Source organism: Ptiloglossa arizonensis, chromosome 2 (genome assembly GCF_051014685.1).
Source record: "Ptiloglossa arizonensis isolate GNS036 chromosome 2, iyPtiAriz1_principal, whole genome shotgun sequence".
In the NCBI taxonomy this organism is placed as follows: domain Eukaryota; kingdom Metazoa; phylum Arthropoda; class Insecta; order Hymenoptera; family Colletidae; genus Ptiloglossa; species Ptiloglossa arizonensis.
Window position 1 is genome coordinate 20,384,942 of NC_135049.1, and position 22,610 is coordinate 20,407,551.

At 38.2% G+C, this 22,610-nt stretch overlaps 1 protein-coding gene and 1 long non-coding RNA gene across 4 annotated transcripts in view; one reads left to right on the forward strand and one right to left on the reverse strand.

Annotated features, from left to right (window-relative positions):
* LOC143155282 (uncharacterized) overlaps positions 1-16,092 on the reverse strand; it is a 97,972-nt gene extending 81,880 nt beyond the window's left edge. Inside the window, exons 1-3 of the long non-coding RNA XR_012994366.1 lie at positions 16,050-16,092; positions 15,381-15,484; positions 15,130-15,326 (exon numbers count right to left, since the gene is read on the reverse strand). This is a non-coding gene — a long non-coding RNA (uncharacterized LOC143155282). The remainder of the gene's footprint in view (positions 1-15,129; positions 15,327-15,380; positions 15,485-16,049) is intronic.
* A 1-nt stretch (position 16,093) lies between these two features.
* Rop (Syntaxin-binding protein Rop) lies at positions 16,094-22,594 on the forward strand. Of its 3 annotated transcripts, none has more exons than XM_076327841.1 (11): positions 16,094-16,216; positions 17,931-18,227; positions 18,556-18,659; positions 19,464-19,612; positions 19,736-19,951; positions 20,022-20,120; positions 20,185-20,392; positions 20,470-20,718; positions 20,828-21,018; positions 21,094-21,248; positions 21,342-22,594. In XM_076327841.1, exons 1-11 carry the CDS (start codon positions 16,189-16,191, stop codon positions 21,401-21,403), a joined length of 1,758 nt encoding a protein of 585 aa, XP_076183956.1. In that variant the 5' UTR covers positions 16,094-16,188; the 3' UTR covers positions 21,404-22,594. The 3 variants fall into 3 exon arrangements, with proteins under 3 accessions (XP_076183956.1, XP_076183958.1, XP_076183957.1); XM_076327843.1 differs by having other exon boundaries at positions 20,185-20,383; XM_076327842.1 differs by lacking the exon at positions 18,556-18,659 and adding an exon at positions 18,933-19,036.
* Positions 22,595-22,610: the final 16 nt, after the last annotated feature.

A 22,610-nucleotide genomic window follows, 5' to 3' on the forward strand; every position in this document is an offset into this window, starting at 1 on the left:
ACCGGGACGTTCGTTCCGGGCGGTGAACGCGCCGCGAGACGAAAGGAGAGTTCTTCGAAAATTAAGGAAACGTCCCCGTGTAATAACCGTGAATCCCACGTCTGGCCAGGAGATTCTTGCGACGTCGACGTCGCCAGCATGGTACTTTAACGCTGGCTCGATTCCATCCAGCGTCGTTAAATCAGCAAGACGAATAATTAATCCGCAACCTTGAGCTGTCGTTTTACGCCGAAGCGGATAATTCGAATTTCCGTGTGGCTATTTTTACATTGGAGACTCTCCAATCGGGCTACATAGCGCCTTTGACGCATAGTTTCCCTGTTTCGCCTCGAAAATCCCGTGTACCACGGAAATCGATCGAAAGAGAAAGCGAAACAAACTTCGTATTCGAATAACGCGACGATATCGCGAACCGTAACATCAGCGAACGATTCCCTGACATTCGTGGAATCGAATCGATGATGATTTCGCGTGTCAACGCTCCGATCCATTGTGCACTTTATTGCCAACTTCGTGTTAAAGCGAACTGCAGTTCAGGGACCAGCGATGAAACGTTACTGACGTCTCTCTCTTCGTTCGCTTTCGAATCATTTTTAACCTTTGAAATTTTTATTCGTATTCCAAAGTCATTTCGTTTTCCAAAATGGAGAATATATAATTTGATAATATGTTTGTACACTCTAAAAAAATCGTGTTTCATTTTCACCGAAAAAACGAAATGACTTTCCGAACAACTCAATACAACAGACTCGTACGAGACTTTCGGTAATTATGATTAGTTAAAAATAATACACGAAGGGAAGACACGTCCGTGTGTCTTTATATTTTTCGATACTTTTAATCTGTTATTAATTTATGCGATTTGCTTCTCTTTATTCTTCCCTAATTCACCTAGATATCGTCCGTACGATTAAACCGAAATGATATCAATTATTTCCAAAGCTGTAAAACGTAGATACATCGTAGAAACGATGCATATCGCGTAACCGTGGTTTGAAAACGAATTAAAACATTCTACCGAAAGCGTTTAAATGGAGGCATTACAATCGAGATTGCAGAAATTTATAAAAGAAATGTTACATTAAATACCAAAGAAACTCGGAATACATCCACCGCCAAATGTCTACGAACCACACACGATATTCAAAAATCCTACACCCGTTTCTTATCAATTTCACAACATCGTGTGTTTCAAAATTTGTAAAAACTTCGGCTTGGTGAAAGCAATCCGAAACCCAAGGTCGAAGTTTTTGTGAAATTAAACCACGCTCGTGCAGACTATTATCCTGGCCTCGTTAGGATTAGTGTAAGTCGTGAATTCGTGCCAGTTAAGGAATACCCGTATAAAAGCAAAGGTTGGATCGCAAACACGAAGCGCTGTGGCGCTCCGATGTTGAATAACGGGGGGATGAAAAAACGAGAAAATAATACATTGTGGCCAACGCGAAAACTCTGCACGCGAACCGCCATTATTTTTGACCCCGTTTAAATGTAACCGACCGGAAAAATGTATCGCGATCTCGTGCGCGCGAAACGTTTTTCGCGTTACGACCGTGCGGATACACGTCGCGCGCCAAAGTGTACGCTACAATTTTAATATTGCAAAAGTGTTACCGACCAAGGGGACACCGGTACAAAGTTAAAGTCGTGTTAGGGTGTTAGAGTCTTTTGCAGGCGTAATCAGAGGCTGGTACCAGCAGGGTTCATTGTACGCCGACGCGACGTGACTTCCGTTTGTACCTTTGTAGATACATCAGAAGTCATGCTGATGAAATAGCGGAGAAAGGACTCGGTGATAACGTCAAAAATTTCTGAAGCCGATCCATTGTCGTATCGTCCCGTCCAAAATCACTTTTCCCCTTAGGCTGGGTGCAACAACGACGTGGTTGCACCGCAAAATAAAACGAAACGTTGGAGAAAATATCGGGGACAGTGAACGAGAAAGATTTCTAAAAAAAAAATTATTATTATTATAAATTACGAGGTAATACTCCGCGGAGAATCAACGTGCGTTTAATATCGTTAAGTCTGTAATTTACAAACTTTTTGAAAAACGATCGCTGAAAGAAGAAAACGTTTTCCGTGGCCTGGATACGTGGTACGTTTTAACTGATCGAAGAAAGTATAGATGTTTCCTATTATTCGTACTTTTCTAAATGAAAAATTGTCTGTTATTTGGAAAACACTAGTTTCAAATGAAATATTATACTATAAAATTGTTTCGTTACTTGTGGAGCCTGTTTCAATAATGTATTCGACAAAATTAATAAAGAAAGTTCGTATAAATATACCTTGCTTTCAAGTTGTAGTTTTTCTGTTCTACTTATTCCAGAGAAATTTGTCTAATTGATTTCCACAGCAATCTTTACCACGGAACATTGCTTGGTTAAACATTGCTAGTTCAATAAACTTCTATTTGCGAGACTAGAGAAATTGTCAATTTTCGAACGCGTAAAAAGGTTTACAATGCCGCGTTTACATCTGACATTATTGGATACGGTTTTGAGTGGAAAACCGTAAGCTTCTCGAATCCTGTACGTTCAACTCGAAACGTAAACGAGATCGAAGCACGCCCACGTCGCGCTGGGAAACCGGAAGACAAGCGTGGCTATCCTTGGATCTGGATGTCGGGTTCTTAGAAATTACGTCTTTAAACATTTATCGCAATCCACGTTGGTCGTATTAGTTTCGATTGTTGATCTACCCGGTGGTGGATCGTGCACGAGCTACTGGAAAGACGAATTGAGCCGTTTACAGGGCAAACTGTATCTTCGAATATGCGCCAACGAACAGACATTAATTTCAATGTTTACCGATAATACAACGGCCAGGAATTTACGTCTCGTGTACACGTTAGGTATTGAGTCGTACATCTTCGTATTTACGGAAGGGGTTACACGTTTACTAGCGCGAGATTAGAGACAACCGCGATAAATTCTGCTCCGTGTAGTTATTCGAAAATTGCGAAGAACAACTGCTAGGAAAACGTCAGTTAAACGCAGAAATAACAAGGAAACGAACCAACAAACGCTAAGAAGAAAACCACGTTAAACGTCCTTCGGTGCTCTAGCCGAATATAGTATGGAGAGTTTCATTGAAATCGGGGCCACGTTCGTGTGGTTCCCTCGTTTGGTGATTACTGCTACTTTGTAAAAGTTGTTTGCTTTTAAAATGTTCAAGCATACACGAGCAACTTAAATAGCAGTCTGTTTCATTTTTATGCAAGATTTAATAATAATTGAGTAGATTCTCGTTGAAAACGATCGAATCTAAAAATTTAGTCTCCACTAGAGCTTGTTAGTACGAAATTAACCAAAGTAAGATGGAATAAAAAGTAGCTGAAATTTGAAACGATCGTTCGAACGATTGATAATTAAAAAAGTCTGTGAAATTGTACGCAAACTATTTCTCGAAGTGAATCTATTGCGATGTAAAATGTAGTGAAAATATTTGATCGTTCTCCCTGTATATAAAATTCCGAACTAAATTTTCTAAAGGTCATCGGACTGCTGCAAATTTTACTTCTCGAGGAAATCGATTTATAACACATTTATGTATACTTTTTCTCTCGATGATAAGGATATCAAGTGTGTCCATTAATAGGCAGATCGTGTCGACATCGAAGTATGCACCCGCGCTCGTAAAATTCCTGTCCACACGATTCGGTCGTATTCGGTCAATTAAACCGGTATAAAACGAGTTCGCGAGATCGATCGAGAAAGTCGTTTTAATCAGTCGATCTATCGTACACCTGTTATCAACTTTACTAATGCAATTTCTAGCCGTGTTGTCAAAATCGTGGCAATCCGCAGTAGAATCGGTAGACGAAAGAAACATTGAAACGGGCAGGAAGTAATTAAGAAGTTACGCATAATTAATTATCCCGTCAAGAAGATTTATTGCATCCGAATCGGATTTTAATGACGGAAGTTCGACCAACATTGTCGATGTAAAAGTTACTCCGCCAGGAAGACTGCAACGCAATTTATTTCGTCTGCTTCTACACTGGACAAAGTTATTATTTCTAATACCTTGACCGACAAACTTATGAAAGAAAAAAGAATATCATATGTTGCGTGAAATGTAAAATCGGTCAATTACCGGATGACTTGACAAACTGTGAAACTGTAGTTTAATGACTTTTGCATCCAGGACGACATATATACATTAAGAACAGTAGCAGTTTCATCGTGGAGAACGGATAAAATTCATCTTCTTACTCAAATGAAAAATACCGGAATTAAGACAGGAATTCTTCGTTAGAATTCTTATCCGGTTTTTTTTCTATTTATTTTTGAGCAAGCGGATTAGAATTTCGCGCTACAATTTTACACACGGCCTTCACAGCTCACTGTGACTTTTAAATAAAACTTTCGAAACATTTCTTCGTTTACACGCGCGATTTTCTATTTTAAAAGGCAACACGTGTGACTCGACCACTTAACTCTTTACACCTGACAGTATTCAAATGTCCTGGTGGTACGTTTTCTGTGCCACGGTATTATCGTTATTAACATGATTATTACTTCTGCGAACGATTTAAATTCCAAGCTAACGGTTCTACCGGATTTAAACCAGTTGATCGATTGTTCTAAATAACAAATTGATCGCGTTTAAAGGAACATTATACGTATTTATATATTTAAAGTAATATCAAAAACGATGACCTCGATATCACCAAACGTACCACCAAAAGACTTGAAATTACAGAATACAAGAAAATGTGCACGATCGAATCACGAAAACTGGTATTTCCAAAACAAACGATAAATTTCGCATAAAGATAACTCGATGGGAAATTAATAAAAATTGATTACTCGTTCGCGAAGTTTAAAGTACGAAAGTAACGAGCCGATCGTTTCTTTACGACTTTATTTTCGATCGGAACATTTTTCGACGCGGGACGTTTCGTTCGTGACATCGAAAGCACTAAAAATTAAGAAAAAAATGCGTATCGCGATAACAGCGTAAAGACAATGGAATACAGTCACGCGTGCGACCATACGCGTCGAGTTTCCGACGATGACCGCCGAACACGATAATTCACGCTGCAACCTCATTATCGTATTAAATAATACAATATGCTATCTGTGTCAGCGCGGGCTGACTTTTTGTCATTCGAGCGATACCCGTCGTAACGAGTAGATAACCGCGCTAAAGTCACTTTTGCAAATGTCAGTGAAACTCTCATTTACGAAACCGGTACCTAACGTACAGAAAGGGGGGAAAGGAGGGGGTCGATCGGTCGCGTAAATATGAAGTAATATTCTGTCCTACCAGCGATCAGGATTGTCCAGTTTTTCGCCTACATTTTTCTAGCGTGCCGTTTATCGCGACATTATTTATTTTCGCGGAGCGTATTATGTAAATGTCATTAACACGCGAGCCCCGGTGCCTTTCACGCGGCGAACGAAATTCTCTCGGATATTTACGCGGCAGTACACTTGATACGTTGAAATTCGGACGATTAGGACACGTCGCGGATAAAAAACAAAAAAAAAGAACAACTTTCGAGGTTATAAATTATCTTCGTATCAGCGAAAACTTCGAAGGCGAAAAGTATCGAAGGTCGAGTACACTCGAGCGAACGATACGTATTTCGTCAATATTCGTCGCGACAGTATAGAAAAATTATGAAAAGAAATATTGTTCCGGGGATCGCGCAAATATTGAACTTGAGGAAGTTGAAGGAAGTCGAAGGGCTCGGTAGAATTTTATTGAAAAGGATCAATAGGTAGACGAAAGTGTTCAAAGTTTAAATTACTTTTTGTGAATGGAACTTGTATTTTTTCGCACGTAAAATAACGAACTTAAACTTGCGTTATTAAGGTTTCTTTACAGACTTGGAATTACTTTCAATTTAAAAAATAATTTTGAAAATTATCAACGTACCATTCAAACGCATAAAATGGAGTAATGCTTCGTTTGCGAGGGTAATTTAAATTATACGTTAATATATTTGAGTAACAAATTTGTATTTTCAAGTTTGACGTTTATTTTCTATATATTATACTGAAAAATAATACTTCGTCGAATGGAAAAAATAGTTTTATCATGGGAAGAAGAATGTGAAAGTATTGCGAGGTATTCGTCTCTGTTATTTTTTATATACATCCATTCATACAAGGCGAATGAACTTGATTACAAATTACTCATAACCCGTTGCGTGAAAAAAGTGGTCAAACAAAAGCTGTATGCTACCGAGAGAGACATAGAATACAATAATCGCGTTTTGCAATTATGTTTTGTTATCGAGATATAAAGGTCAACGTTTATTTTTTCCGGTATATTACAATACATTACATAAATAAGTTTAATTGCGTTAATAATTTTATTAATTCCGAAACGAAACGTTGCGTATTCCATTAAAGAAACTGAAGGCCACCTATGTACGTCAGTAACAAAACAAAGTCATAAAGAAGCGATAATTGTATTATCCTTCACACTGCGCATCTTTCGGTAGAAAAATTTTATCACACAATGAGCAATTTACAAGTAATTTAAATCAATGGTGCGCAACTTTGTCTCGTTAGTGGGCCAAACGAAATCAAATATTATATTCTTCGCGGGTCAAGTTTCGGATAATTAAATTTTTATATCGATACGATTTAACTTTCCCTACGTCAACGTATTTCTCCGTTCCTACGTACAACAATATGTTTCTCTTGTTAGCCTTGACTTTTTATGGAATACAAACTCAAAGCAGACATAAAAGTGTTCTAACGAAAGTGAAGTTTAAAAGGACTATAATTTAGAAGATTATAATCAATTTCAATTCAACGTGATATCAAATTTATTCAAAAACTATATACGTTCGGAGATTTACTAGAGTACCTTTCTATTAACTTGAGGCTGTAAAAGTATGCGAAGGCTGTTACAAGATACTAGATACAGGCTATGCCTTGGAGGAAATTGTAACAGTTTATAGAATATTATTCAAATTTCCATATTTCAATTTAGTCTTGCTTTCATTCTCGTTCGTAATTAAAAGTATCGAAATATCGAGACAACGATTGGTATTCGTACCTTTGTAAAGTATTATTATATCATTTGATTAAAATTGCGAACAAAGCATATTATCGGATTACGAAACGAACGAAAAGTGTATTATTCACGAATATAATTCATCAACATTGTCGTTTCTCCAGGACGTTTAAACATTCCGTAATATAATTAATACAAATCAAATTGAATTTATTTCTAAAACTAAAGGAAAACTATTGCACAAGACAAAACCGAAAAATCTGCAAAATTTCAACTACAAATCGGTTTCCCCTTCAGTCACCCGCAAATGAAATTTCCTTTGCCGAAATCGTACCGACCAAACGCGAAACATTCGCAACGATAAAGAATTTCCGGCGTATATTTTTCAAAATACGTCGAGCAACCGAGTTACGCAACGAAACCTCATTTTCCCGTCCGTACTCGACGCGCCCTCGATTTAAATCGTCGATTTGACATCCCGCGAATGAAAACCGTCAACCTGTACACGGAGATGGGACCGCGGAGTTACGAGTATCGATCAAGTTGCAGTGCACCGGCGATGAATAATGCAAAAAAAAAACTTTCGTCGAGAAGAGTAACCGGATGAAAGACACAGCCGGGGAAAGATCGGGAGAAAGAAAAAGAAGAAAGAAAAAAAAAAGTTTCAAAATTCCCTCAATTCGAGCAACGCTAGAGGTGCGTGGGTGAGGGAACGGATTCTAGGAGTGGGGGTAACGGATTCGAGAAGTGGGGATAACGGATTCTAGGAGTGGGGGAAGCGTGACACGAGGGAGGGAAGGCCTCGTATCGTGAGCGGTCGGAGCGCCGTGAACCCGGGTTCAAGCTTTACGATCGCGCTTACAGCTGGATCCGCCGCGATATCGTTTACTAGGAACACCGATGCAATTACACAATGAAGTAGTAACGGCAATAGCCGCGATAAACCTGGCCGTGTATCGAAGCGAACGGAAACGTCGTCGTTACTGTTGGTCGTATGCATGAACTTCGGACGTATCGGGGGAATACGGAGCGGGCATCGGGTCCGTTGTAAATCATACAATAAATCAATTATTTATATACGCTGCACCGGGCGACGGTGCTCGGGTTCGTGTAGGAGTTAAAAAGGAAGACGAAAGCGAGGGTAGGGGAAACGTGACCGGGAACACCCGTATTTTGTGCGCGTTACGGCTGAGATTAAGCCGAGCGTAGTTACTTAAGATCACCGCGCTTAAGTGCGCTCTCTGTGCGAGTAAATAACTTGCGATCGAGGGGGGTGGGGGGGTTACAGGGGTGGTGATTGTGCTCACGGTATCTGCGGTGTTACCATGCTTCTTATTCGGTTCGTCCGAGCACCGTGGCCGTGTTACCGACGATAGAATCGGAGAAACGAGCCCGTACTCTTTTTTCTTTTTTTAATTTTCTTTCGCTTTTATCTCTTTTTAATTTCCATTCTTTCGCACCGTTCCGCGTAAACGGAAGGAGCACGTGACCTTTCGTTTCATATTTCTTTCTCTTTCCGGTTTTTTCTTTTTTCTTTTTTCTAATTTCCATTCTTTGGCACTGTTCCGTGCAAACGAAAAACCGAACGGATTAACGTGTCCCGTATTACACGTTCGAGGAAGGGAATTATTGTTTAACGAAGCGCACGGTAAATAATTCTCTAAGAACGGTTAACGACCGACAATACGCGCAAAGCGGATTAAAAGAGAATTATTGGAATGCACTCTAGATTATATTTCAGGAGGACGAGTTCCAGCCTCCCTTCCGACTCGAATAATCGAGATCGTCGAGTAATCCGCGAGATGAAAGGAAACCTCGATAGTAATGGGCAAGTGCGGCCGTAATCTGGAACGTGTTGACGCGTTGCGGATCGATTTTGGCGCCAACGATTCTCGCGGCATTCTCGATCGTCGCGGCCGGCTATCGCGAACAAAAGGACGAATTTTTTTCAAACGAAACGAAGTGTTTATCCAACTTTTTACCACGGTGGAACAAGTACCTCTGCGCATCCATCGACGCGTCGAGTGCAGCGCGATTTTTGAATAACTTTCCGCTCGGGTCGCGTGCACCACCGATAGTGCATCTTACGAAACGTTGAAAATTTGTCTCGAATAAAAAACGACAAGTAAAACCAACCATAGCGATTCATTTGCGACATGTTTTCGATCGAAATACTCCCCGATTCAAATTCTAACTCTTATTCAACGAATAACGGATAAATAGTTATTTTTTTTATTCCTTATTCGAAATTTTGACTCGGATAGAAATCTCGTACATCTCTGACGTGTATTGAACCGTGAACACTTGTATGTATCAGCGCACTTTTCATTCAATGTAAAAAGAATAGATGAAGTCGAGAAATTTATTAAAAAATGTGAATGTACGCAAATGAATTCCAGACTCTTATTTGAGAAGCAATTCGTTTGCCAAATATTTAATTACCACGAATAACGATGCTGAAGATACACAACGAAGAACAAAGTTTCAGTTTCATTTCTAGAAATTCGTGACATCGTATCGATGACTTCACGGCGAGCACAAAAATCTAGAAGATTCAAATACACCTGCTTTTAATTGATATACAATGTGTAACCACTTCCGTGTTTTACTTTCCGATTGTGCTGCACCGCGAACGATGCTTCGGATTGTCTACTGTACCGGTACGAATACAATTGTTCGGGCGACACGTTACATAAGCGTGACGAGTAATGTTCCAAGATGAACAAGACAGGTTAACGTTCCCTGATTTCACGTGATTTACTCGTAGTTGCCGCTCGTGACGGAGAACGGTGGTCTATGTTCGGAATAACCTGTGCCTTACGTGGGTAACCCGTTTCTTGTCACGCGCTAACGAAACGCTCTCTATTATTTGCAGCTGGTGCATGCAAACGAACGGAATAAAATACGAGCGCTGGCGCAGCGAAAGTGCTACATTCAATAATGCCTGTTATTAAATCTCTTGCCGTGAAAATAATGAGAAACCGAGGAAAATTAACCGTGTTCTCGCCCGCGATTGTTTAGTTCCAGCCGGAATCGTAATACCAGGAAGAAAAAATTCAAGAGACGCACAAATCGCGTTAATTATTGAAAATTAACCGATTCCAATCCGGTACAATACTCTATATCGATCGATATTTATCGACCGCGATGTTTACGCGATTCGTTTGTACCTCTTCCCCCTCTTTGATAATCTAGGAACCGAAACTGGTTTTTCTTCTCGAGACATCGAAAAGATTTTCAATTTGTTTTTTGTCACTGGTGCGCAGAATCGCTTCGAGCTAACGATACGAACTCGTTCGTAGTTAATTTGGAATAAAATAAACACAGTTGGTACCCTCTCGGGAAATATTTAGAATTGTTTCGTTACATTATTACCGATGGGGTCTTTTTCAACGCTAGATTCAACGGTAAAAAATAACAAGAAATATTCGCGCGAACGTAAAATCTATTCGAGGTTGTTTCGGGTCGTAGCTGCATTCCCAGTTTGGAAAATACTGCTTCCCGCAGTCCCGGAGTTTCATAATGTTTTGAATTTCAGCACTCGAGATGTTTCTTCGTAAGCTTCGTTCTCCGCGGCGCAAAAAGGAACGTTAGAGTCGAACGACGAGCAGAGAACGTGCTGAAAACGAACAGGTTCACGCAAATACGCCACGAATAGCAGATGTGTACAAATTCATGGTACAAGGAACGTCCATTCACTGGACGACCAAAGACAAAAGGTCTCCGCGATGGAGATCGGCCATCGAATGGGGATGTTTTCATTTCGATGCAAATGCGAAACGCTGAGAATGAAAAAGGAAAAACGATCGATCGGCGAGCCTCTCGATACTTTGAAGGTCCCGAAAGGTCGACGAAAAACGAAGAGGGGGAAACGAGGGAGGAACGAAAATTCAAGAGATCGGCGCGCGAGCGCAATCGAAAACAATCGTCGATAATCGATACGGCCGGCCGTGCAATAACCCGCAACGCAATAATTGGTCCGCTTTTCAGTAACCTATAGAGATAGATGTCTGAACACTCGATCTTTCGCGTAATACTCCGAGTGATTCGACTCTGAAAACGAAACTCGAAATGATACGACTTGCACGAATGATTCGTACGCGCGAACGAATTTCTTTCAAATTTTTTCCCCGTGAATTCGCACTTCGTGAACTCGTCAAGGGGACACGAAGATTTCATTTCGAAGAAATAATTTTTTACGGTATTGAAATTTATTCTGTAGATTTTTAATCGATCTTCGGATAAGCTAGACGAGAATAAAGCGTAGCATAATTGTTTTCTAACCTTTTTCAAAATATTATATTCAAATTTCGTTAGACTGGAATATTCCTAGATTACAGTCGATAAAGTAATAGTTGTGTTATTACGATTTTTCACTAGAAAAAATGTTCAAAGTAGAATATTATATTATACTAAGTAGAATATTTATTCGTAGAAACTTGCAATCCCTAGAGACTATTGCCTGTTGCTTTACACCGTATGCTGTACAAATGTCGCGATTGTGTAAGATACCTGTAAGTACCAGTGTCCTATTTATAGAACACGTTGTAACTTGAACCAAAATATTATTCTCTCTGTTTAGTAATATATCTTTGAATACAAAATGAATAAAAATCAACATCGGTTTCGAAGGAACGATTAAGTTGAAAATCAAAGAAGAATCATATTTTTTCAAGAAATATACATCAAATATCTCACGACCTACTAAAGATGTGAAAAGACAAAGTATGTTAGAAAGTATGGGAGTGTATATATTTATAATGGGGTTATTGAATAACAATCCACTGAATCCTTTTGCCTTGCTTCCTCAACAATACGTTACGCTTTCATGAATTTATATTGTGTTTTATTACGGCGCATATACGGTCGTTAAATAAAAATATAAAAATTTACTACACTCTCCAACCAGACTCGCTGCAACTAATTTCACGAGGCGCGAAACAAACGCGTCTCTTCGAAATAATTTCTGTCTAAAACAAAAGCTCGTTTGCAAAAACTTCACTCGACACTTCCGCCTTATTTTTCACCAGAAATTACCTATTTCCTAGTTGCACCAATAAAAGAATATCGTGCAGAGTACTTCAACCGTCCAACCCACAATTCACTGCTCTGAATCTCACAACGAACCAAGATCCATTAATTTACTGTTTAGTACAGTAATTATATAAATTAAGATTTCTCTTGGCTACAATTACAAGTACAAAGAAATGTTTATAAACCTGTACCAAGAAATTGTGTTCCCCAAAAATAATTGTTTGCTCTTACAAGTAAAAAGTCTCCGCGCCCAAACCTCCCTGTACATAATTGCGGGGCGTATAATTATTGCTTATTAGCAATCTGTCGACGTGTCGTTGGTGCTGATCCAAAGATAGACGAACGGTGTCTCTCTGTAAGCGGTGTCGATTTCAACGTCGATTTATTGCGCCTCGCGCGTTACATATTCATCGTGTGTGTTCGAGAGCCGACTATTCCGTCTCGTCTAGAGAACACGTTACACAGGAGCGTAGATTCGAAAACGAAGTTCCATGCCGTGGAACCGGGCAACGACTAGCTGCCAAGGTCATAAAAATCGAACGATACCTCTACCGCTGGCGTGATCTACGAAAAAAGAAGGTCGTCAAACTTAACGACATTAGCAGCGTTCGAACTACGCGACCACCGAGAAAGCACACCTCGCGAACTTTCTCGCTTTTTCTTAGTTCCCCTCGATCGATCGTATACCAGAACGGTTTATTCCAAAGGAATTTACCGAATCTCGAAAAAGAGGAGTCTAGAGGACATTTTTCACGGTAATAAAATCTTGGATCCTTGGCAGAACTCGAAAAAGTAACTTGACAAAGTTTTCTAAATAATGGCGACATTTTATAAATTTATTGACAATACTTACAGAAGAATATTTTGTAAACGTTCTTAATAGTAGAAGATCGTCCTTTTAAGAGAGAATTTTTTTTGAAATCAAAAAGGTATTTTAAAGTTTTCATATATTAACAGGGAAGAAAAGATTTTTTTAAGTAACCGTAACTGTGTTCGTCGACGAGCAATAGTGAGCCAATTTGTAAAAAATTTAGGATTGATACATCGACAGCGAAGACGAGTACGATGAAAATAATCATCTTTTCGATTAAACGCGAATAATGGAAATAAACAAAAAATAATCACCCTAACCGTGAATCTATTCGAGACATGAGTCATTTCTTGGCGTCCAACCCCACAGGAAATGAGGTTGTTAGAGAGTTTTTTTTTTTATTTAATGAATTTATAAAAAGTGCGGCACGTTCAAAAGAAAAGGATCAAGATTATAGAAGTACGTGCAATTTATAGGGCTAAATAAAGGTACACGGTTGATATAAGTTGCGATTACGCGCAAACAAAAATTGTAAATAAGAAGAACAATCTCCCTAATCTTCGTTAAATATCTGACAAATAAAGGGAAGTCCTGCAGCACGAAATTGAGAAGACCTTTTTTAGTAAACCGGAAACCGACAATTTTATGGATGTTCAGTAATCCTTGTGTAAAATTTTTTAGAAAGTTCAAATAGACCGTTTCTCATTCGGGATAGAAAACATTTGCACACTTTTAATGTACTGTGTTTGTCGTTAGAAATCAATGAAATAATTACCTTTAGAAGATTTTTTAATAGTCCCTAAAACGTTAATTTTTTTTTTATTATAATTTCGATAAATTCTCCTTGTGCTCCTTTTTCTCTTAAACCTCAGAAGTATCCCTCTTTGTTTTAAAATTTTCCTCTTTCCTTATTTTTTTTCAATTTAGATAGAATACGTACCCAAAAAATTTGTTAGTATCGCGAAACAATTATTAAAATATTGCATTCGCACGAATGACTATTTATAAATGCATAAAGTTGCATTAAATGATAGGACTGGTTACCCGTTTATTTTTGAATACGCTCCAAAATATAACGCTAATGAAATTGATTTTTAGTTTGTTACCGGTAATGTACAACACCTACTCTCCTGAAACGGTAAAAAGTACATTGTTCCGTACTATTTAATTCGTACACTCATAATATACTTAAACCTCTTTTCGAAACGTTTACAGATACTATTAAGTCGCGATACTTCGCGCCATTAATAATAACAGTAATTGCTACAGTATATCGGTCGCGTTTTATTCGCCCCGTGTGACCTAGAAATGGGCGTTGGGATGTTACGTAATCCGACTCCACTTGCTTGTACCAATACCCGGGCAAGTGTTCGAAATTTGTTAATCGTCATAACGTGAGGAGCAACGATTTCCCTACGGTCTACCTATAGACACAACACGCACGCTACTTGAAACCCGTTTGAAATCCCGTGCGTCCGAACGATTAGAAAAACAAACGTATACTAGCACAATGGAAACATTCTTGGTCTGCTGCGGCGAAAAACGTAGGTCGTCCGTCAGGCTTGTTGACAGAGAGATAAATACGGAAACTATCGTGTAATATAGCGTGTACGACATTCTTGGGGACAGTATACAGCCCCGGGAGTTTCGTACGACCGAACGATGACAGACTTCCCCTACACTTGTTGTTATGCAACGAAGCGTGTGGACCCGGCTCGAGTGCCGGCTAGCGAAATGAGCGAAATAGCGTTCTCGTGGCGCAGAGCGCACGTGCATCTGGAAGGTTCACTGTACGAGAGACACTTTTGTACACACGGCCGCACATAACCTCCCTCCAATGTTCGAATCGTTCGTTCCATTTCACTCTTTTCCCCTCCCCTTTATGTTTACCACGAAAACGCAATACGTCGTGTGTACAGCAGAGATCTTGCGGTCGAAGAAATAAAGTAGAGAGAAAATTCGTACTCACCACAGACGTTCAGCCAACCCTCGACGCGACAAGGATACTCCAGCTTCATCGTGAACTATCGCGACCGTACACCGAGTACCGGAAACGTATTACACAAGTGCACTGGTCACATAAGAAAACGAAATGCAACTGCCCGTAGTCAGGACGCGTTATCACTGTTAAACAACATCCGCGGCACACATTCTCCCGTGCGTTCACGCGACGCGAGACGACGAACTGACAAAACTTTTGAACCCGATACGAAGACGCGCGCAGACAAACCGATGCACGAAATCACGGGGAAAATAAACGCAGAAATATTAAAGTGTCGTTCTTACGAACGCGAGCTTACCACACTGTCTGGCGTTGCGCGCGCAAACCGTCGACACGACCCACTCACACCGGCGAACAAATCGGTACTGACTGAACAAACCCTCTCACGTCCTCGTTGAGCTGATCTTCCTTCTCCTTCTCTCTCGCCTGGACTCTGTCCGCAGACCCTCTCGCGTTCAGGTGGTGCGCTCATCCCGTATATTTTTCTGCACATAACTGATATGCCAATCGGTATTATAAATTTTCTGAAACAATTAATTTATTACTTACGTGCGGAAGGTGTCACGTTCCGATGCAGGATCCAACCGGACTGGGCCAGGTTTGAACGAGAATTTCGATAGAAACGATTATCGAAATAAGCAGCGTCCCTTGAACTGAAAATCGATTTATCGAAAACGATTGAACGCCGCCATCTTGATCATCCAAATATGGTAAAAATATATGCTTTACAGAATCGAAATAACTTTTTAAATATACTTATTTAAAAATTAGCATTTATGCTATTCTACGGTAATTTTACGCGAATGTGGAAATTTTAATAATTCATCGCTATATTATGCTTCATTATTTGGAAAAACTATTACAATTCCACGGACGGTTAGCATCGTATTCTATGAACGTTACACGCTCGAACGAATTATAATTACTATTCTATGATTTTTATTTATTAATTTTAATGCTATTTTACGACTTAGATTTACCAATTTTTTATCCCAAACAGGAATATACATCGTAATACAATGAAATACTACTATATATTGATTTTATTGGAAAACTTTTATTTACACCTACAATGCCAACGTATTTCACTACATATATGCGGTCGTAAGTCAGGTCACTTATAACTTGTCTCAAATGAAAAACACCGGACATTTCTTAGATTTACATAGCATATTTAGAAGATTGTAGAATACAGCATAGTTAATTAAGTATACTTACATTATCGAGCGCGACCCACCACCATCGATTCGAACCAAGGAACGTTACCAGATGATCGGTTAAGATAATTCTGGAAGTATCTTCGTCTTCGTTTAAACGCGCCACCTGGCAACAAAATTTGCAGTCAGTCACTAGCAAAATGGCGCTCAAGGCACAAGTCGGTCAAAGTGAGTAACAAAAAACAAAATTCATTTTTCGCAATGTTATGCAAATTTCGAAATATTTTCGTGCTATCATATCAAACATTTACGTGGATTCTTCTTGCGTGAAAAATATGTCGCTTAAACCGCTGTCAGAACCCGTAACCTCCAAATGGGCGTATGTGCTGTGATGATTTCATCGTTTACGAAGCGGCTGCTAGATTGAAATGTCAAATGCGTATTGCAGAGGCGTGTTCTCTACTTCTATACCTTAAATTTCATGTAATATTGTACGAAATAGCAGCAGATTATCGATATTCGTATACGTCGAAATTTAAATTCATTGATCGTCAAAAAATATTTAATTAATGTTCTCTTTGAGAAAAAGATAGCAAATATATAAATATTTGCTAACAATTTCGTATAGTTCGGATTAGTAAAAGATTAGAAGACAAACTTTTCTATGCTTCACGCGAAAACTATTACAATTCTAGTATTTAATTTTCATTTTATTTCAATTATACATCACCTTAATGCTGCCATTACCCAATATATAGAAATATTACCGAAAGAAACGAGTGTTCATATAAGTCAGCAATTTATTGTTTCAAAGACAAAATGTATTAAATTTTTGATTACGTGGAATTCTTATTTTGTGCATTTATAATATTTGAATTTTCTTCAAATGATGACAGCAAAGAAGAAAATGTAGCTTTGAATATGTATTTAATCTTCATCCTTTTTATACGGGATTTCAAGTTTATTGTAGTTCTGTTTTCATATTTTATAATTATATCGAATAGAGAATTACTATTTACATTTATATTACACATACATTTGTAGAATCTTTCAACGTTGACAATAAAATGATTATCGTACAACGTACAGTCATAGGATGCCTGTCGTAGATGCTAGTCTTTATTGAATGACTCACTTAAGGAATGATTTTTTTTTAGAACGATTTCTACGTTTAATCTAATCGATGTCCGATTAAGGAAGTTCTTCTTCACCTAAAATGGTAGCTCTATCTTGATCGATACATTGAATACAATCTAGATACTTTTTTATTTCGATAGATTGTTTTCAACAGGGCACGCTTCTCTTCGCATACGAACCTGACATGGGTGACGTCAGTGCTTCGTAAGAACGATCAATACGCGTTGAGGGCGCCAAAAGATTTCTCATTTAATTTTAAAAAAACTTGGTCACAATATATAGATATTAATTATGAATAAACATACGTAGTTGTTACTTAACAAATAATGCTACCTTACAACTTTGATCAAATAATTGAACTACTCGTGTAAGATTATAACGCGTTTAAAAATAAAAAAGAATACTGCTATCAACTTTCACATTTTTCATAAAATAGAATTAAGAAAATTATTAAATGCATTCGAAAATCCATGATAAAATTTCACGTTTTAAATACTGATCGTATGTTACTAGTTTTTGTATTATTAATCGATACGTGAAATGAATATCGATCGAGAAGTAAGATAGAAACCAAAATCGTTGGAATTCAAAGTTTTGTGTGAAATATTATTATGAAAACAATTCAATGCGTACGAAAAAAAAAAATGCTGACGAAATCCTACAGACTCGTCATCTTGCGTAATTATATTTATACATTATACATACGCAGGTGGGAATCGAAGATTTAGCGCCGATTTAACTGTAGTACAATACTTTTTTCCAATAATTACCACTGTTTCTATTACCATTCTGTTTCACTTTGCAGAGATTATGAATGAGGTCATTAAACAAAAAAAAGCCTCGGGGAGCGGCGTGCAATGGCGTATCTTAGTAGTGGATCAATTAGCCATGAGGATGGTGTCGGCATGCTGCAAAATGCACGATATCAGTGCCCAAGGCATTACCCTGGTCGAAGACATCAACAAGAAACGTGAACCCCTGCCCACCATGGAAGCGATCTATTTGATCACGCCTTGCAATTCTTCTGTCCAAAAGCTGATCGAGGACTTCAGCACTTCGTCTAAGAGTATTTACAAAGTCGCCCACGTCTATTTCACAGAAGGTACTATCGTACCGTTTCGTTACGTTTTACACACCGCAAAAAACTCTACAATCCAGAATTGAAACAATCTAAAATTTCATCTTGGACAATGTTGTATTTTTCTTTTGGTAGTACATTCTTTTGTTTTTCTGCATCACGCATAAGGACGCATCCCCGACCTCCTACTTTTTTTTCGCACGAAATATACGTTTAAAAGATGGATCTATTTTTTTTTTCATTTATGAAAATGGAGAAAAAGAGAGAGAAAAAAAATTGTACGAGATCGGGCGGATCGGTACTTCCAATATCGATACTCTTTACGTGAGATGCTAAGTATATCTCTTTGCAGCGTGTCCTGAAGAGTTGTTCAAAGATTTGTGTCACTCGCTGGTAGCTAAACGCATAAAGACCCTAAAAGAGATCAACATCGCTTTCATACCGTACGAAGAACAGGTAAAGCAAAGGACACTCTAACGAGAGAACAAATGTCTGATCATTTTTACGTTTTTCGTTATGACGGGCTCACACATACCATATCCACATGTACACACAGACACACGCTCATACACCATTGTCGCGATTCACGAACCCACTTTCTTGATCAGCAAACGCGACAATGTTAACGCATATTACTTAACGCCTCTCCCTATTCCACAATTCTGTATAATACTCACCATGTAAGCACGTACTAACGGTGGAATGCGTTCATGCTTGTTACTCGACCAGTCTGTCCGGAGGAGCTGTTCAATGAAATCTGCAAGTCTCTCGCCGCTAAAAAGATCAAAACCCTCAAAGAGATCAACATCGCTTTCCTGCCTTACGAGTCGCAGGTGACGATCAAGAAAACGAAAAGAAATTCGTAGTCGCTAGACGTAGTAGCAAATCGCAATAGTTTACTTTCAATTTTATACGTTTTCGATATGCCGGGACTCCTCTGTATGTTTCAGTTGTTTGTTTTACGGAGTAGAAAATAGGCGAAAGACTTCTGTAAATACCTTACATATACGTTCCTATGTTTTCCTTTCGCATTAAAAACTTTTTTCATTTTCGGCATGCAGTTCCTTGTCTTTGTTATTAATCGTAATATACTCTCTTAAATATCTTTCATTTCTCGATGTATACGTGCACATGTATACGTGCATATGTATATGTATATGTATTCGCTATTAATCGCACTGCTTAAGCTGCGAAGTATAGTAACCAATGATATGGTGATGTTTGCGAGGATAACGCTGAAATAAGCACGTAATTAAACAGGTCTTCTCATTGGATTCGCGCGAAACATTCCCTTGCTTTTATAACGCTTCCTTCTCCAACTTGAGGACAGCCAACATGGAAAGAATAGCCGAACAGATCGCGACACTTTGTGCAACACTTGGAGAATATCCATCGGTCAGATATCGAAGGTACAAAAACTGTATTCCATTGTATTAGAATATTGTTTAAATTTAAACCGGAATTATAGTACGATTAAACGTTACCCGTAATTTTTTAAATACTCATCCCGACGATACAATTTGCCCGAACAGTGACTTTGACCGAAACGTGGAGCTGGCGCACATGGTTCAACAGAAATTAGATGCCTACAAAGCGGATGAACCGACAATGGGTGAAGGACCGGAGAAAGCACGTTCCCAGCTACTTATCCTGGACAGAGGATTCGACTGCGTCTCTCCGTTGTTGCACGAATTGACTCTGCAAGCTATGGCGTATGATTTATTAGACATTGAGAACGATGTTTACAGGTAAATGTTACAATGTACCCGAGAACCTCTAATACGAGATAATATTTTAACACGAGACGATATTTGCAAGGTTCGAGGCGTCAGCAGGAGTGCAAAAAGAAGTATTATTGGACGAAAACGATGACTTGTGGGTAGATCTCAGACATCAACATATTGCCGTAGTGTCGCAGTAAGTTCGAATACTTTCCAAATCGATTGTACGTCAGCATACGAATCGATCTTTTGTTTCGTAGAAATGTTACCAAAAATCTGAAGAAGTTCACGGAATCGAAGAGAATGCCGCAAGGTGACAAACAGAGCATGAGAGATCTTTCACAGATGATCAAGAAAATGCCCCAGTATCAGAAAGAATTGAGCAAATACGCAACGCATTTACAATTGGCTGAAGATTGTATGAAACGCTATCAGGGAAATGTGGATAAACTTTGCAAAGTAGAACAAGTATGCGACCCTTGGTCGCATTAATTCTAAAATATAACATTAAATAAGACGTGTACTCACGTTTTACGTTTTTCTAGGATTTGGCAATGGGTACGGATGCCGAGGGCGAGCGTATTAAAGATCAAATGAAAAATATTACGCCAATTTTACTCGATCAGACTGTACATCACTTAGACAAGCTCCGAATTATTGCTTTGTACGTTATTAGTAAAAATGGCATTTCCGAAGAAAACCTTAACCGTTTGGTTCATCATGCTCAAATATCCGCTGATGACAAACAAACCATAGTAAATATGGCAAATCTCGGTATCAATATTGTCGTAGATGTAAGTATTTCTACTAAGTATAAATAAGTTCTATATTAATTTTCCAAGTACATTTTCTCTGCATTTTTATTGTGCATTTATATTACTAGGTATATTCTTATGTTCGTAGGGTAGTAACCGTAAAAAATTGTATACCGTACAACGTAAAGAAAGAATTACAGAACAGACTTACCAAATGAGTCGTTGGACACCGATTATGAAAGATATCATGGAAGACGCCATTGAAGACAAACTCGATTCTAAACATTTTCCATTTCTAGCGGGACGTGCAGCAAGTTCGGGATATCATGCTCCGACCAGGTATAGTAAACACTTGTTCGTAACTGATACGATACCTTGATACATTTATAACGTTACATTATCATTAATTTTCAGTGCACGATATGGGCATTGGCACAAAGATAAAGGTCAACAAACTATTAAGAACGTACCACGCTTGATCGTCTTCGTAGTCGGTGGAGTTTGCTTCTCTGAAGTACGATGTGCATATGAAGTCACAAATGCTTTGAAAAATTGGGAAGTAATAATTGGTGAGTATACCTAAAAAAAAAGTATTATTTAATCGTGGACTCCTATTATTTATATATATGACTGTAATATATTTATGTATTACTTCTCTTCAGGTTCGTCGCATATAATCACACCAAAATCCTTCTTAGATGACCTGAGTAAATTGCACGTTTAAAAAGTCAGTCGTGTAAACAATAAAAACACATTCCCGTATTCCTAATATGCCATTAGCTTTGGCTTCATCAGTAATACCAGCTATCAGAAACTCTGTGGGTGATCTCGACTATGGAATTAAAATACTAAATAGGGAACACACAGTCAATTGTTTAGGTTGCATAACCATTTAGCGACTAATTAAGAGAAATTGAAGAACGCCATATCGTAAATATCTAAAGTTGACCGAAATATAAACGGTGCTAGAGGAAGAATATATCCGCTATTAAGTGCCTCCGCGAATAAAAAGTTAATAAGAAACAAATAAACATGTTGGCAATACTGATGTAGATCATATGGAAGTGCATAATGGTAACTTAGGCTGGAGAATGACCTAACTAAGACATAATACGTTACTTTATGCCAAGCCGCTCCTTTGTTAATAATAAGGGGCAGGTTAGCAAAGGAATTTAATGTATTGTAGAGAGAAATCGTGATATATGTGTAAACTTCTCGTTATTCACGTTCTGTTGTTTCTCGCTCCAAAAAAACTAATAGATATACTATATTGAAGATTTATTCTTCGATTTCTCTCATAGAATCAGTCACGCTTATAAAACTCACATGGAAAGTATAAGTATTACGTGTAACACGATTACATGCGCTTCAGTTGTATCAATTACAGTGAAAACACTATGTGAGCATTAATATTTATTACTCACAATTTTATTGCTTAAATATCACATTGTATAATAAAACGATAAATGTAGAATAACTTATTTATTATATTTTTGTTATACGATCGATTTGTTGATAAATGTTTGTTTAACTTACAATGCATAATGATAGTGCAAATGTCGTTTTTAATTTGCCACAAGGAAGTGCATTTACATTCGTCTGAAAAATGTCCAACTTCTAAAAACTTATGCCTGTTTAACTAAAAGTAAAATCTTTACCGTACGTTATATGTCGATAAGTACTTACATGTTGAAACTTCTACTTCACATAAGAAGTGATTATCAATCGCTCGCGGTCGTTAATCTGTTGATTAATAATAATTATTGATGTGCGTTAATATTGCGACTATTTAGCGGCGAGATTATTACAAAGTTTACGGTATTAATAATATATAATATATTGTATGAACATATATGTATCTAGATTGTAGCCTAAACAAAATGTTCAGCTTATAAAAGCCTACGATTTGCTCCAACTTTTGTCTTCGTTTT

Coding starts and splice junctions, on each gene's coding strand:
- Rop (XM_076327841.1), top strand. CDS start 16,189: ATGGCGCTCAAGGCACAAGTCGGTCAAA. Junction 18,660..19,463: donor TCATACCGTACGAAGAACAG/GTAAAGCAAAGG, acceptor GTAATTAAACAG/GTCTTCTCATTGGATTCGCG. Junction 21,019..21,093: donor GGATATCATGCTCCGACCAG/GTATAGTAAACA, acceptor ATTAATTTTCAG/TGCACGATATGGGCATTGGC.